At 37.0% G+C, this 17,500-nt stretch overlaps 1 protein-coding gene across 2 annotated transcripts in view; it reads right to left on the minus strand.

The window, feature by feature from the left end:
* Slip1 (SLo interacting protein 1) overlaps positions 1 to 17,500 on the minus strand; it is a 99,763-nt gene that overhangs the window by 34,325 nt on the left and 47,938 nt on the right. The window contains exon 2 of one of the 2 annotated variants that reach the window (XM_067083085.1): positions 186 to 662. The exons of the other annotated variant lie outside the window; for it this stretch is intronic. Coding sequence (XP_066939186.1) covers positions 186 to 662 — 477 coding nt within the window. The remainder of the gene's footprint in view (positions 1 to 185; positions 663 to 17,500) is intronic. 2 annotated transcript variants of the gene reach the window in all.

Raw genomic sequence — 17,500 nt, forward strand, 5'->3', positions numbered from 1 at the left:
AAATAAATAAACAAATAAATAAATAATAAATAAATAAATTATATATATATAATGCTACCAGGTATTCAAAAAGAAACGTGATCAAAATAAACGAAAGACAAACGTCACGTGGAAAAGAGAGAGAGAGAGAGAGGAACCAACATCTGCCCAAACGAAAAAGAGAGAACAAAATAACAAGGACTGACCTCTGTTTGCGTGCCTGTCGTGACGCCATTGCACATGCAGGCGGCCTCGGTCCCTTCTTCGCCTCCCGCGGGATCCTTCTCGGCTCCTGTCCCCTTCCTCTCAATCTCGTGCTCCGGCTTCGAGGTGGAGGAGCAAGAAGCACCGGCCTGGGATGGAGGAGGAGGCGGGGGAGGAGGAGGAGGAGGCGGGGCGCCCGCTGATGCTCCTGCTGTAGTAGCAGAAGCAGCACCTGCTGGAGGAGGATGGAGAACGCCCTCCGTCGAGGTGGAGGTGGTGGTGGTGGTGGAGGTGGTGGTCGCCGAGGTGGACGCTGACGAAGTGGCGGCGGTGGTGGTGGTGGTAGAGGTGGTGGTCGCCGAGGAGGCGGTGGTGTTCTGGGGGCGCCTCAACACCTGTACCATGATGGGTTCCTGGGCTTCCTGGAACACCTGCACGGCGTCGGAGTGACTCAGGCCGCTCACGTCGATGCCGTTCACCTGTGGCGGGGAGGGGGAGGAAGAGGAGGAGGAGGGCGTTAGGTCTGTGTTAAGCAATCGGATTAAAGTGTAAACACATCTTTAAAGTCATTTAGCTTACGTCACGAATTCTCAGTCCAGATTAAGCAGTCGAATTAAATTGTAAACAAATCTTTAAAATCATTTAGGTAGCTCCACTAGCAATGCTTAACTTACGTCACGAATTCTCAATCCAGATTAAGCAATCGAATTAAATTGTAAACAAATCTTTAAAATCATTTAGCTTACATCACGAATTCTCAATCCAGATTAAGCAGTCGACTTAAATTGTAAACAAATCTTTAAAATCATTGAGCTTACATCACGAATTCTCAATCCAGATTAAGCAGTCGAATTAAACTGTAAAGAAATCTTTAAAATCATTTAGGTAGCTCCACTAGCAATGCTTAACTTACGTCACGAATTGTCAATCCAGATTAAGCAATCGAATTAAATTGTAAACAGATCTTTAAAATCATTTAGCTTACGTCAAGAGCTCAATCCAGGTTAAGCAATCGAATTAATCGAATTAAACAGTAAACAAATCTTTAAAATCATTTAGGTAGCTCCACTAGCAATGCTTAACTTACGTCACGAATTGTCAATCCAGATTAAGCAATCGAATTAAATTGTAAACAAATCTTTAAAATCATTTAGCTTACGTCATGAGCTCTCAATCCAGATTAAGCAATCGAATTAAACTGTAAACAAATCTTTAAAACCATTTAGGTAGCTCCACTAGCAATGCTTAACTTACGTCACGAATTCTCAATCCAGATTAAGCAGTCGAATTAAATTGTAAATAAATCTTTAAAAATCTTTAAAACCAGATTAAACAATTTAAATTGTAAACAAATCTTTAAAATAATTTAGCTTACGTCACGAATTCTTAATCCAGATTAAGAAATCGGAATAAATTGTAAACAAATCTTTAAAATCATTTAGCTTAAGTTACGAATTCTCAATCCAGATTAAGCAATCGAATTAAATTGTAAACAAATCTTTAAAATCATTTATAGAGCTTACGTCACGAACTGTCAATCCAGATTAAGCAATCCAATTAAACTGAAAACAAATCTTTAAAATCATTTAGCTTACGTCACGAATTCTCAACCCAGATTAATCAACCGAATTAAATTGTAAACAAATCTTTAAAATCATTTAGCTTGCGTCACGAATTCTCAATCCAGATCAAGCAATCGGATTAAATTGTAATATCTTTAAAATCATTTAGCTTACGTCACGAATTCTCAATCCAGATTAAGCAATCGAATTAAACTGTAAACAAATCTTTAAAATCATTCAGCTAGCTCCCCTAGCAAGGCTTAACTTACGCCACGAATTTTCAAGCAATATGTTTCATATTTTTCATTCCCCGCCCCACCGCCTTCTTCAAGCCTGGGCTTCATAATGACACGAGGATGCCAAACAACTGAACTCACCATTTTGAAAAACTATCATGAATTCGAACCATTCCAGCAATAATTGCTTTGTGGTCAATATCATCTTTTCTCCAAATGCATCCCTACCATGTGGTCCAGAACGACCAACTTCTCTTTTGATACCTGCTCGTTCATTTAATTCTGTATTCTTTCGAGGATTTATGATTCACTGTAACTTTTGTTATTACTTACATTATCATAAGAAGATAATTTAAGTTTCTCAGCTGAAATACCGTGACAAAAAATAATAATGTATATATCAGTTCACGGATGTCTTGTAAGTGAAAAACACACCCACACCTGTTGGAAGTATTTAAGTTATTATTTAACAGATATAATAAAATACGTTAATAAGTGTACACACAAACACATACACTGTATATATTTACATTTGTATACATACATAAATTTATATATATATATAATATACAAATAAATATAAATAAATATATATATATATATATATATATATATATATATATATATATATATATATATATATATATATATATATATATATATATATATATATATATATATATATATATATATATATATTGATATGAGGGATAACTTGTTAATTTTACACATGACATTTTGTATCTTCAAACACTAAACCAAAAAAAAAAAAAACTCCTAAACATTAAAAATTGAGTAATATATGATAAGCTCTGGAGACAGCGACATTATCTGATCAGTCATCTCGATGGGTGAATGGGTAATCCCACTGTCAACCGTATATCAACCCAACATGGCATGGGTTCGAACCCTGTTAAGGATAGATGAGATTTATAATTTCCAAGGTAACTACCCTCGGAGTATCTTATTTCCTACGGGGGAGTATCTTATTCCCTAAGGGTAAGTGAAATTTATATAAAGGAGATATTCACGGCTTAAGGTTTTATTATACGTACATACATATACACATGCACGTGTGTGCGCCTGTGTACACCACACCCATATACACACTCGGACACAAAACAACCCATATCTGGGTACACGGCAGTGTACAAACAGGTCCAGTGGCCGAACGGTAAAACACACACCTCCGACCAACTCCCACACACGGCGGCCTATAATCTCCTGCGAAGGTCATCTGCATAAAATGCAAAGTAGTCGACACACGGCCGATGCGCAAAACCATCCCACTTCATTAGCAAGCTGCAATTCTCCCGGGCATAATGGGTATCGACTTCCTTAAACGCAGTGCGTAGGCTTGGACGGGAAGCTGGTATGTAAACATGTATAGATATAGATATATATATATGTATGTATGTATGTATATATATATATATATATATATATATATATATATATATATATATATATATATATATATATATATATATATATTTGTGTGTGTGTTAAATACTAGCCAACTCATATTAAGTCCGGTCACTACAAACAAATTCATGTTAACTGTCGTCCATTCTCAAGTTGTGACAAACTTTTCCTAAAAAGCAATTCCATTACTTCAGAAACACAATCGTTCACATTTCCCACATTCTACAAGTAAGGCCGACCAAACTGATTAACCAATGAGCTAGGGACTTCTAAATAGCAACTACAGGATTGTAAAATTTTATGAAGCTAGAATTACGAGGCTCTCGAGAGCAACGCCCTAAATAATATCTACAGAGTAGACCTGATCAGCTACCTTAAGGGGGTTTAAGATAAAGACGGAAATAGGGTCTGGATAATTGGTTACACAGATGACCTTTGAATTCAACTGCAATCAATTAGATTAACTGAGTGATCTGGTGTCATTCTAAGGCATCACCATCTCAGTAATTATCAACGATAACTTTACAACGCTTCTTTAAAGTTGTTTTTATACTAAATATGATCTGGCATTCACGAAATGGAGAAAAAAAAATTATCCTCACTGACCCTGAAATATCATTGTAACAAAAACAATCCTTGAATGCCTTGGGATGAAGAAATTTATCATCCTCATCCTCACAATCACTCAAATAATTGTTGTTCCATTGGTTAGATGGAAATTGAAACCGGATGCACTAGAATTCAAAGAACTGACAATTTTTATAATTCATTTTTGTATTTTTGCTCCTGTGGAGGGATGGGTGCTACCGTGACAGGTGGCGCCTTGGAACTTTCGTTTCCTCGTTATCATCCTATTTTATTGCTGGTTTGGAAGCTTATATTCACAATTTTCACATTTTTCTAGACCAAAGTTCACCAAACAACAGCAGTAATAATGAGATTAAACATAACAACACGCCGAATGTGGATTTGTAATAATACTGAATTGAAAATAATGACGACAACGAAACACACTGTACTAAAAATATGATGATAAAGAGAAACTGTTTAGAATACAACCTAAAAAAATACAACCTAAAAAAATAACACAACCTAAAAAAAAGAATACGACCTGCAAAAAAGGAATACAACCTAAAAAATAAACCTAAAAAAGAATACAACCTAAAAAAGCATACAACAAAAAAAGAGTACAACCTAAAAAAGAATACAACCAAAAAATACAACGTAAAGAAAAGAATACAATCAAAAAAGAATACAACCCAAAAATAATACAACCTAAAAATACAACCTAAAAAAGAATACAACCTAAAAAAAAATACAACCTAAAAAACGAATACAACATAAAAAAGAATACAACCTAAAAAAAGAATACAACCTAAAAAAAATACAACCTACAAAAAAGAATACAACCTAAAGAAAAAGGCCAAAATTTGCCAGAAGGATCAAAACCACTATCTGAACCTTTGCTTGCTCAATCCTCCAACCCCCTCAGACGAGCAGCCTTCGAGTGTGAAATTCTACCTCGACTTATTAGAGGGCGGAGCGAGCGCCCAAAATGGTTAATAACTTCAGCTGACTTATGAAGACTCAAAAAGCTTCTCAGAAGACTCTTGTGATTATCCTTAATAGCAGAGCACGGCGTGAAAACACCGCTGTAAAAAGCTGTCGCATTATGACGAGATTAGGGTGTAATGAATATGCATTACTGCGTCAGGCGTAAACATTACCACGCAGCGTGCGAACAAAATATATATACGCGGTCAGACGACCCTAACGGATTATCTTCACGTGTTGTACTCGTAATTATCGTACAAGTTGACTGTTACGTACAAAACAAGAAAATTATCCAAGGGCCATACAAAAGAAATTCAAAAGGTTAAAAAAAATAGAAATAAATAAATGTAGCACATTTCGCCACAGTAGACGATGCAATTTCCACAAGGTACCAAGATGAAACGTCATGATAACGACTCCCTTACCTAATGAATATTGAACACTGGACTCGCTGAAATAAAATATGATTCTTGAAGACTTTTTGTTTAAAAAAAAAAATAAATTTTTCTCTTTAGTGATTTTACAATGTTACAATCCTGCATCAGTCATCGTCGCTGTGTCGTTCAATTTTCAAATTATCTTATTATTGGGAATTAACAAACAATTCCAGAAATTTGTTATTATTATTATTATTATTATTAGGTAGCTTAACAAGACCGCGGAGTCGGGGAGATTGATAATGTTAACAGAGGATATTTTACTCATAACAAAAAAAAAAAAAAAAAAAAAAAAATACACAATTCTATTTGAGACAATTTACAATCCAGCACTTAATGGTCAAGAACTAATCTAAAATACTTTTTCTGGTTAACAGAACTGGTCTAAAATGACATTAATTGCTGCCTTACCCTCCTCCATTAAATACACTGCCCAGATATGCAAACGACGGAAAGTATCCTACACGGTTTGCAAAGAGAAAAATTCTGGAGAAACTATTTCTCAGACTACATCATCCCTACAATTCAGGCATGTTCACAAATACTTCCACTACTCGGGTCCAAATAATAAACATTTGTATATAAATAAACTAAAAACATCTGCTAAAGAAAAGCAACGTCTCCAATGAAGAGTACAGGGATTTAACTTACTGAAGGATCCTCTCTCAAACATCAAATGCATTTCCCTCTTGACTCGGGGATTAAGGAAGACACGAGAGCCCTTGACATGGAATAGGAGTTAACAAGGAAAAGAGATTGCAGATCTCATTATTGTTTTATCTCATCTTTCTGCTCTTTTCTTTTTAATTGTTTCTTCTGAAAATATTTGGTCTTAACTTAAAAGATATCATTCCGCTCTTTGTCATGAATATTTGTTCTGATAATATTTAATTTCAACTTAAAAAAATCATTCGGCTCTTTGTAATGAATATTTCTCCTGAAAATATTTGATCTCAACTTGAAAAATATCATTCAGAGTCATTTGTCATGACAATTTCTCCCGAAAATATTTAATCTCAACTTAAAAAATATCATTCCCGCTCTTTGTCATGACAATTTCCCCTGAAAATATTTAATCTTTAAAAATACTCCGCTCTTTGTTAATTTCCCTGAAAATATTTAAAACTCAACTTTAAAAATATCATTCCCGCTCTTTGTCATGACAATTTCTCCTGAAAATATTTAATCTCAACTTAAAATATTTCTCGAGAAAATATTCAGTCTCAACGTCATCACCCTGCAGTCAACTTCCATCGTATGCAGATCTCACGTGCATATCAAAGGCACTTCTCGGATGCATAAATATTCTCCTCTTCATTACGGTGACTTTTCCCCTCAGAGGGGTGACTCCGGAGCCTACCGGTACGTCCTCCTTATTTAGGAATTGGGAATGAAGTTGCTAACCCCATGCCAGTAAGTAAAAATGTCCCGAGAGAGAGAGAGAGAGAGAGAGAGAGAGAGAGAGAGAGAGAGAGAGAGAGAGAGAGAGAGTTAGTTAATATACTATCAGAGGATGGAAGCATTCAGTCATCGAATTGTCTAAGAGAGAGAGAGAGAGAGAGAGAGAGAGAGAGAGAGAGAGAGAGAGAGAGAGAGTTAATATACAATCAATCAAAGGCTGGGAGCATTCAGTCATCGAATTGTCTGAGAGAGAGAGAGAGAGAGAGAGAGAGAGAGAGAGAGAGAGAGAGAGAGAGAGAGAGAGTGTCAATATACTATCAGTCAAAGGATGGACGCATTCAGAGAGAGAGAGAGAGAGAGAGAGAGAGAGAGAGAGAGAGAGAGAGAGAGAGAGATTCCCTAACTAGGAATCTGGGATGAAGCTGCTAGCCCTATGCTAATAAGTAAAAACATCCCGACAAAGAGAGAGAGAGAGAGAGAGAGAGAGAGAGAGAGAGAGAGAGAGAGACGCAGCCTCCTCGGCTGTACTCGTCTCGTCATTTGCAAGACCACTGGCGATGCCTCAGCCATCATCCGCGCGGGTTAGGTCAGGTTATGTGTTGTTTGGCCTCGGCTGCAAGCAGGAAGCATTGGCGGGGAATATCAATGAGGCCCAGGGGTCAGGAGTGCACCTGTGCCTTTTTGGATGGGCGCCCCTCTCTCTCTCTCTCTCTCTCTCTCTACACACACCTCTCTTTCAACATACGGACTTCCTTTTCTTCCTGACAAATCGATCTTCTAATTCCCTTTTTCTTTCACTTCAGCCATGTCGTCCGGTGGCCCCCCTCTCTCTCTCTCTCTCTCTCTCTCTCTCTCTCTCTCTCTCTCTCTCTCTCTCTCAGACAAATCGATGATTGAATGCTTCCATCCTTTGACTGCTGGTATATAAACTCTTGACGAAATTCTCTCTCTCTCTCTCTCTCTCTCTCTCTCTCTCTCAAACACACATTATATATATATATATATATATATATATATATATATATATATATATATATATATATATATATATATATATATATATATATATATATATATATATATATATATATATATATATATATATATATATAGAGAGAGAGAGAGAGAGAGAGAGAGAGAGAGAGAGAGAGAGAGAGAGAGAGAGAGAGAGAGAGAGAGAGAGAGAGTGAGTCCGGACTTCTCTGAGAATGCTACTCCACCGGCCTATTATTACTAAGACTTTTTTTGTGATATTTATTTGCAGTTTCACATTTATTTTTCCAAATTCATGTATAGTGTTAAGGTGTGTTCATACCTCCAATTATTAATTCTCTTTCATCAACATTAGGACGCGTCCAGTAATGTGGAGTGTCTCTAGAGAAGAAAGCATGACAGTCTGTCACTGTCATAAAAATCACCTCTACACTTGCCGTTTCACATATCATATATTCATAAGCAATGTCCAATCCCCATGCACACAATGCCAATCGCTTGTATCTTGAAAGCGCCCTTACGCTTCCTATATACTAAGGCTGTTATTTTCCGTACTTTTATATACGCCATATCTCCTAACGCTTCTGAGTGAGGCTATACGCTCTTTTCATCAACCTATGATCCTGTTCTCTTCAAATGACCGACCTATTTCAATCCTTTCACCTGTGCTAACTTTTACCGCCTCGTTTCTCAAACCTTTCAATTCTTCTTACGCCACGTGTATTACCCAAACAGTTCGGCTCAACAACTTGAACCTTTTGTTCGTGTTCAACATCCACATTTCACTTTCATAAAGGGGGGGTTGGCAAGGCTCTCCTTCATAAATTCCTACCTTGGTTTCTACAGACAGTCGCTTCCCTTCATGAATTCCTACCTTTGTTTCTACAGACACTCGCTTCCCTTCATAAATTCCTACCTTGGTTTCTACAGACACTCGCTTCCCTTCATAAATTCCTACCTAGGTTTCTACAGACACTCGCTTCCCTTCATAAATTCCTGCCTTGGTTTCTACAGACACTCGCTTCCCTTTATAAATTCCTACCCTGGTTTCTACAGACTCACTTCCCTTCATAAATTCCTACCCTGGTTTCTACAGACACTCCTTCCCTTCATAAATTCCTACCTTGATTTCTACAGACACTCGCTTCCCTTCATAAATTCCTACCTTGGTTTCTACAGACACCTTCCCTTCATGAATTCCTACCTTGGTTTCTACAGACACTCGCTTCCCTTCATAAATTCCTACCTTGGTTTCTACAGACACTCGCTTCCCTTCATAAATTCCTACCTTGGTTTCTACAGACACTCGCTTCCCTTCATAAATTCCTACCTTGGTTTCTACAGACACTCCTTCCCTTCATAAATTCCTACCTTGGTTTTACAGACACTCGCTTTTCATAAACTACCTTGGACAGACTCGCTTCCCTTCATAAATTCCTACCTTGGTTTCTACAGACACTCGCTTCCCTTCATAAATTCCTACCTTGGTTTCTACAGACACTCGCTTCCCTTCATAAATTCCTACCTTGGTTTCTACAGACACTCGCTTCCCTTCATAAATTCCTACCTTGGTTTCTACAGACACTCGAAGTCTCTCTTCTTAATCTTTTGCACACACCATACTAACCTTCTTCATTTACCCGTTCCATGACTCAGCTCATTTCTGATTCGACCACCGTCCGTTATATATACTTCCAGCAACCTATAGAAATCAGCTGTTTCCATTCTTTCAACGTCCATATTGACATTCACTATCGTAGCCCACTGGATTCCATTTTGCAAAAACTAAAAACAAATACGCACATAGATAGATAGATAGACAGATAGACAGAATCAAAGATATTGAAATTCCCATAAAATGTACAGCTTCACTGCTTCTTCGTGCCTGGGCTAGAAAAAGGCTTGGGTTGCCTGATCATCAGCATTTGCAATATATATATATATATATATATATATATATATATATATATATATATATATATAATCCATTATCACGGCGAAAACGAAACCGAAAATATAAGCTATTTAATTTGACAGGTAATCATCTTGATTTACGATGGCAACATTCACAGTTCAATAAGGGCATTCTCGTATATCCCAGATTTACGGTGAAAAACCTCCGTTATGCAATAAAAACCACAGAAATGAATTTGATTTTTCAGTCGTAATTACATAACGCGCCGTAAATACGCACTGCGACCCATAAATAGTTAATATACTGGTAACATGTACAAAATTCACAGCAAAATGACTGCAGTAAAACGGAATTCTTTTAATGCTGCGCGTGAAATTCCCTGGGTAACGATTATCCCCAAAAAGAGGCAACTGTATCAGGACACTTTCGCGGATACGAAAACGCCAACAGCATAAAAAGACGGTAAAATACACGAAAATAAAAAACAAACAAACATACGAAAATGATAAGAGAGGCTCGCAACGATTTAAAAAAAAAAAAAAACACACGTGCAAACGAGCAGCCGATTCATGCTTGCTTTGCAAGCGAACGCTCTGCCAAAGGCATAACTCAGACTCTATCTGGTCACTTCAAAGGGAGACACAGTTTCGGACACGGCAAGGGAGAAGTTCCAGGGAAGGAGACGGGGTTTGAGAGAGAGAGAGAGAGAGAGAGAGAGAGAGAGAGAGAGAGAGAGAGAGAGAGAGAGAGAGAGAGAGAGGGGAAGGGAAGGGTGAAGGGGGCTAATATAGACGATGAAATACTCTATAAACGTGGGACATGAACTGCAAGCTACGTTAGGTTAACAATAATAGGTACCAGAGAGACCAAAGCTTCTGGTAATCGGGACTAGGGGCTGGAGGAACTGGCTCAGGCATACGCGATGATGAGAATTTCTGAGAGAGAGAGAGAGAGAGAGAGAGAGAGAGAGAGAGAGAGAGAGAGAGAGAGAGAATTACCTTGTCGAGGCCCTCAAGTTTCCAAGGGGAACTAATTGCTCATCTCTTGATTTTTAGGGAACGCCTTCATATCGTTTTCTCTTCGCCTTATCGTGATGATTTGCGCTGAAGAAGAAGTCAGAGAGAGAGAGAGAGAGAGAGAGAGAGAGAGAGAGAGAGAGAGAGAGAGAGAGAGAGAGAGAGAATTCAAATTTCTTAACCACTGTGGTTTTCACATATATATATATTTTCTTTGATTTATATTTCTCTGTGACAGAGTGGGAGACTTATCATGCCACTGAATTTTGGTTCCCGATAATTTTGCCACATAATTCTCTCTCTCTCTCTCTCTCTACAAAACACACACACACCCACACACACAAACAAAAATACAAATATGTATATATAATAACCAACTACAGTAGAAAAAAATGGTTTTATAATTTAATGAACAGTGTATCTTCCCTCACACAGAAGAATCAATAAAGAATGACCAGAAGTAAAAACAAAGATTAAAGAAACTCTCTCGACTATAACTGTCAAGACCAGCTTCCTACTTCTCTGATATATCGAGATTAAAAACATTTAATAAATAATAATATACTGTATAACCTCTTGTCACGCACGAGAGCATTTTCAAGGAAGTCCAACTGGGAATGATAAAATGGAAGAAATATAATGAAGAAAAACGAGAACAAAATAGAAAGTTAATAAATAACAATCTCTCTCTCTCTCTCTCTCTCTCTCTCTCTCTCTCTCTCTCTCTCTCTCTCTCTCTCTCTCTCTCTCTCAGTTATAAACTGTCAAGGCCCACTTCCTTCCCCGTTCATGATTCGACGTCCAGATTCACTCGGCGTCTTGATCCTTTCTTTGGCGAACTCGGCGCTTTTCAATTTCCTGCAACGAAGGCACTTGCCGCTTGCGGTTCAAGCATCCCCCCCCCCCACCCCAACCCTCTCCGTATCCAGAAACCCCCCACCCCACCCCGCAATCGTCGGGTATGAAGTTACAGACAGGGGGAGGTGGGTTACTATTTGTGGGGGATTGCAGCCGAAGGGTATGAGGGGTGCCATTTTGCCGGCGGGCAGGGGGCATGGGGCATGAGCAGAGTGCCTGATTGACCCGAGGGAATCGAGATGGCATGGGGAGGAGGAAAAAAAAAAAACGTTGAGCAGCAGAGGAAGAAGCTGACACATGACCCTAAACACACATTTGGACTTGAATGAATTCTCCTCTCTCTCTCTCTCTCTCTCTCTCTCTCTTGCAAACAACGACCTCCTGAACCCGTCTCTAAGACGGTGAAAAAGTCCAGATTGTATACAGTTTAACCCATTTGATGATAAACATTCATTATATGGATTTCCCGAAAATATTACGTACATATATACATACATACTGTACTATGCTTAATAAAAATGTAAATCAATAATTTGTGAATGATATAAATTTGTTAAAAATATTACATACATATATATATTGCACTATGCTTAATAAAAATCTAAATCAATAATTTGTGTATGATATATATTTGATAATTCTTAGTCTGCTTTCCTTCCATTTGTAGTGATTTTTGTCCTATAATAAGCGAAGTGCAAAAAGTAGGAAGAGAGAGAGAGAGAGAGAGAGAGAGAGAGAGAGAGAGAGAGAGAGAGAGAGAGAGAGAGAGAGAGAGAGAGTGTTACCTAACAATATGAATTTCTGACAGAAATGCAATATAAACTTCACATTCATCCGTAGTCAAATTTATCACGGGCCAAAATAAAATAACACGTAACGCTTTAACATGTACCCCAAAATGCAACAGGAAAAATATCAATATAGTTATGGTGGCTTCAAACAGTTGGCTGGAACCTCCTCTGTCGGAGGAAAATTCTGATGGGAATGTGAAAGAATGTTATAAAAGGCTGCAAAAATAAATAAATAAAAAAGAAATAAGGGCAAAAGCACGATGAAAGCGACGCAAAAACGGAATGAAAGTGGAACGGAAACGTGACAAAGGATGAGAGTTAAAAAGAAGAAAAAAGGGATATTTGTTCCCGTAGAGTTTTTATTTGTGGGGGGGGGATTCTTTTTATGACCTCACAATAACCTCCGGACGTAAAACGAGTCATAACGACCGATGGGTTCGAAAATCCCTCTAACGAAACGATCAACTCGATAACGAACGAACGGTCCAGAAAAGGCTGGATAATGAACAACAGGTAAGTCTCCCGGTGAGCGAATGATCTGTTTCGTTTCGTAAATGTTTTCATTGAACGTCATAAAATGTTTTGCAAACATACAGTACCGGAAAATGACTCCTTAACACAGGTGTTGATAACACATGTTTTGCACTTACACACACACACATACACACATCCATTCACACTCTCAACCGTGTATATATATATATATATATTATATATATAACACAGGTGTTGATAACACATGTTTTGCATTCTTATTCTAATGGGGATATATACCTGGAATACATGTGACATCATCCATTCACACTGTAGAAAAGTACATACATGTATGTATATATATATATATATATATATATATATATATATATATATATATATATATATATATATATATATATATATATATATATATATATATATATATATAGAGAGAGAGAGAGAGAGAGAGAGAGAGAGAGAGAGAGATACATGAGACAGAGAGAAAGGTTCGATGTCCTATATATATAGATATTATAATATATAGGATATATATAAACTGCTACCCTGACATTTGTGAGAGAGAGAGAGAGAAAGTGATTTATCCTAAACTAAGCAGGAGTATAAATGTGACAGTGACATTTGTGAGGTTTCCTGAAAGTGATGTTGTTGTTGTTACAGCGGCGTGTTTTTATTATTATTATTATTATTATTATTATTATTATTATTATTATTATTATTCCTGTGGAGCCGTCCGCTAGCCCAGGAAATAATATAGAAGGAATATATTTTATTATGTATGTGTGTATATATGTATAAATTACATAATACTACCAACATATACTGTATAACTTCTTGTAGGCAAGCATCTCTCGACAGGGCCTGAACTCCGTTCAAGTGGCGGAGACGCCACCTCTTCAATAGATTTCAAGAGCGCTCTCGACATCGTATCGTATCCTAAAAGAACAAAACCCGAATGCTCGAAACCCAACCAAATGAAAGAGCCATTCCACGAGTGTAATTACATGAGAGCACGAATTCAGTCGCAGAGAAAGAGGCCCTGTCGCGTGTGATTTAAATCGCTGACACAGACGCGTACCCTTTTTTATGGCGTTACTCACTGAGTTAGTCATACGCATGATTATAATATATATATTTCTACCTTTTTCATTTCAGTAAAGTACATTTTCGCATTCATGTGCATATTTGTGTGTGTGTGTGTGTAAGGATGATGTGAAATTTTTCAACATATATATATATATATATATATATATATATATATATATATATATATATATATATATATATATATATATATATATATACAGTGTTTTAATGTTCGTATTCCGGCTCTCTGCAATTCTTTCAAGGTGTCCTTTTTCATTCCTGTTGTGACCTTACAGTGTCCACTAATAATTGGCAGTGCCCAATTCGCTGCAAAGGTCGCCAAAGTCAGGAAAAAAAAAAACTATTTATTTTAAATGATCTTGAACGTCGAAGGCCTGCCCTGCCAAAGGAAAAGTAATCTATCACACAACCGAATAAGCAACAAAGATCCCTTTACGCGAACTAGAGACCTCCAGGAATCTCTTCATTTTCCCTTTCACATAAATGGAATAACTGTGCCTACACGAACGGCAATAAAAGTGACCAGGCCGAGCCATCAGCATGTGCTAATCCGTACCTAACCTATTCTATAGTGACCCTCTACAACAAAAAAAGGGGCAAAGATATTCAATAAATGTAAAAAAAAAAAAAAAAAAAAGTCCACAGTCTGTGAACACACTGAATACTGAATAGATATGACTGTAACTACCAGCCACAGTGACCATTCGGGTGCTATCAGCAGTAAAAGTGGGAAAAAAACGGAGGTCAAGTCATTTGCATACTGAAATTGCATCTCAACTACAAAGGCCATCGATATCACCATCTTTTTTTTTTCAATGCAATGTTCATATACACGACAACATTCAACAACAACAACATACAAAGCCCATCTAAACCACTCAGTGAGATAAGGTAGTGTTTACAATACAATGAATGGACATGAATGGTAAGGCAATACGAGCCACATTAACGTTTCCTTTTTGTTATCCAAATCGAAACAGAATTAAAATCTTAAATTATACAATTCATGATTACTATCCATTCACACGGCAAAATATAATTAATCTCGAACAAACACTTATTATTTATAGACTTTTGCCAAACTCAGAACTGGTTAATATTCCTTTTTCTGTACATTTACAGCAACGCTTGTTGTTCCCGAGTAGGAGGTGGCTCCGCCCCCCGGCTCACCCCCAAAAAAATGGTCACTGCATAACTTACCCTTCCATTATTGAAGAAATGATGAACATACGGCTAAAAATTTCACTGCAAGAGCAGTTTCAAATTCTTATTCTTATAATTTTTTATTATTATTATTATTAAAGTGAGCAGTTTCAAATTATTTTCTGTTCATTTCATATTATTATTATTATATTATTATTATTATTATTATTATTATTATTATTATTATTATTACAGTAATTCTATCTCGGTATATTTAAAATCTACATACACAACATTCGAGAGCCTGTTCATTTCATATTATTATTATTATTATTATTATTATTATTATTATTGTAACAGTAATTCTGTCCCGTTATATTAAAAATCTACATAGACAGCATTCGAGACCCTGTTCATTTCATATTATTATTATTATTATTATTATTATTACTATTATTATATTATTATTACAGTAATTCTATCTGGTTATATTAAAATCTACATACACAGCATTCGAGAGCCTGTTCATTTCATATTATTATTATTATTATTACAATAATTCTGTCTCGTTATACTAAAATCTACATACACAGCATTCGAGAGCCTTTTCATTTCATTTCATATTATAATTATTATTATTATTATTATTATTATTATTATTATTATTATTATTATTATTATTATTACAGTAATTCTTTCTTAGTATATAAAAACATATAAAAAACATTTAAAAGCCTGTTCATCTCATATTATTATTATTATTATTATTATTATTATTATTATTATTATCACCACTGACAGTCCCAAAGCAGGGAGGAGTCGGAAACGGGCCACAGAAACCTCCTCCGAGCAATAAATATCTCAACAGGGCTGGGCGGAGGCACACAGCATCTTTCTCCTTTTCGCTTCTTCTTTTTATTTCAGCAGCGACGTGGTCGAGCGTCCTCTCGTCTTTCCGCATAACGGCAGGGCGTTTGTTTACTGCCAATGTCGGAGGAAAAAGAAAGGGAGATAAAGAGGGGGAGAGAGACAGAGAGAAAAAAAATTACCGTTACACACCCGACGGCAAAGGTGATATGGTCATCTTCCTGGTACGCGTGTCCTTGGGACGCCTAAGGGAGGCTTGGTTAAGGGAACGGGTCACTGGCAGCCCTGTAAATGTTTCTTGGGGGGGGGGGGTGGGGGCCGCACAGGGGTCCTTTAAGGATTGGCAAACGGCTTAGGTGAGTATCCAGCATAAAAGAAGGTGTGGATGAACATTGGGGAAAAAAAAGCTTAGTACGGTAAGGGGATCGTGTCCATCTATGGGGAGGTCATGCCCAAACAAACATATCACTGTGTCAGAGAGAGAGAGAGAGAGAGAGAGAGACAAGCTTCTGACGAATGCTTTCGCCCCATTAATATAAGGGTTACCTCGTTGATGGCCACCGTTTTGTCATTTATGATAATGATGTGATATAATGATGGAGAAATGATTTCTAACTTATGGGATTTTCCTCTCTATCTGTGATAAATCACAGCAATCGAGAGAACAACCAGGTACCTGATTCTCAGGCTAGACCAACTGAGCAACCCTGAAATAATCATAAAAAAAATATCGTTCCTTATCTCTCCCGATCTGGAAATCGAACGCACGTTTTTCCGCAGTGAGCAGAGAACATTGCCATAACAGAGAGAGAGAGAGAGAGAGAGAGAGAGAGAGAGAGAGAGAGAGAGAGAGAGAGAGAGAGAGAGAGAGAGAGGTTAAAATTCAAAACAACAGAATATTGTTACGTTTCCATAGCAACCTGGCCTCTAGGGAAGGAAGCGATCATCATTTATTAATAAATTATATGTAAAATGTCATCATTTACAGTAAATTTTTTTTTTTTCGAATGCCATACGTCCGTTTTTTTACATCAAATGCCATACGTCCGTTATATATATATCCATATATATATATATATATATATATATATATATATATATATATATATATATATATATATATATACACTACCTGAACAACCCGGCGCTGCCCGGGGTAACTCTCGCCATCACTTTTCCCCCTTTCTCTTCCTTAACACCCCCTCTCCTCTCTCTCTCTCTCTCTCTCCTTCTCATATGTATACCAAGTTTGGTTGAAATTGTTCAATGCGTTTCAGAGTTATGATGGAACATACATACATACATACATCGATTTTTATATATAGGCCTACAGATTATAATATTCTTTCCTTTTACAAGGGTGGGAAGAGTCCTACCCTCCTCAGTGTAGTCTCGATATTTCAGAGTATACATCTGGAAGTAATCCTGGACATTCCAGTCTCTTTCTAACAACTAAGAATTCAATTCAGAGTCTCCTGGATTTTACGGAACGAGTCCCACATCATTCCAGCTCGACC

This window comes from Macrobrachium rosenbergii, chromosome 40, assembly GCF_040412425.1.
Source record: "Macrobrachium rosenbergii isolate ZJJX-2024 chromosome 40, ASM4041242v1, whole genome shotgun sequence".
NCBI classification, from domain to species: Eukaryota; Metazoa; Arthropoda; class Malacostraca; order Decapoda; family Palaemonidae; genus Macrobrachium; species Macrobrachium rosenbergii.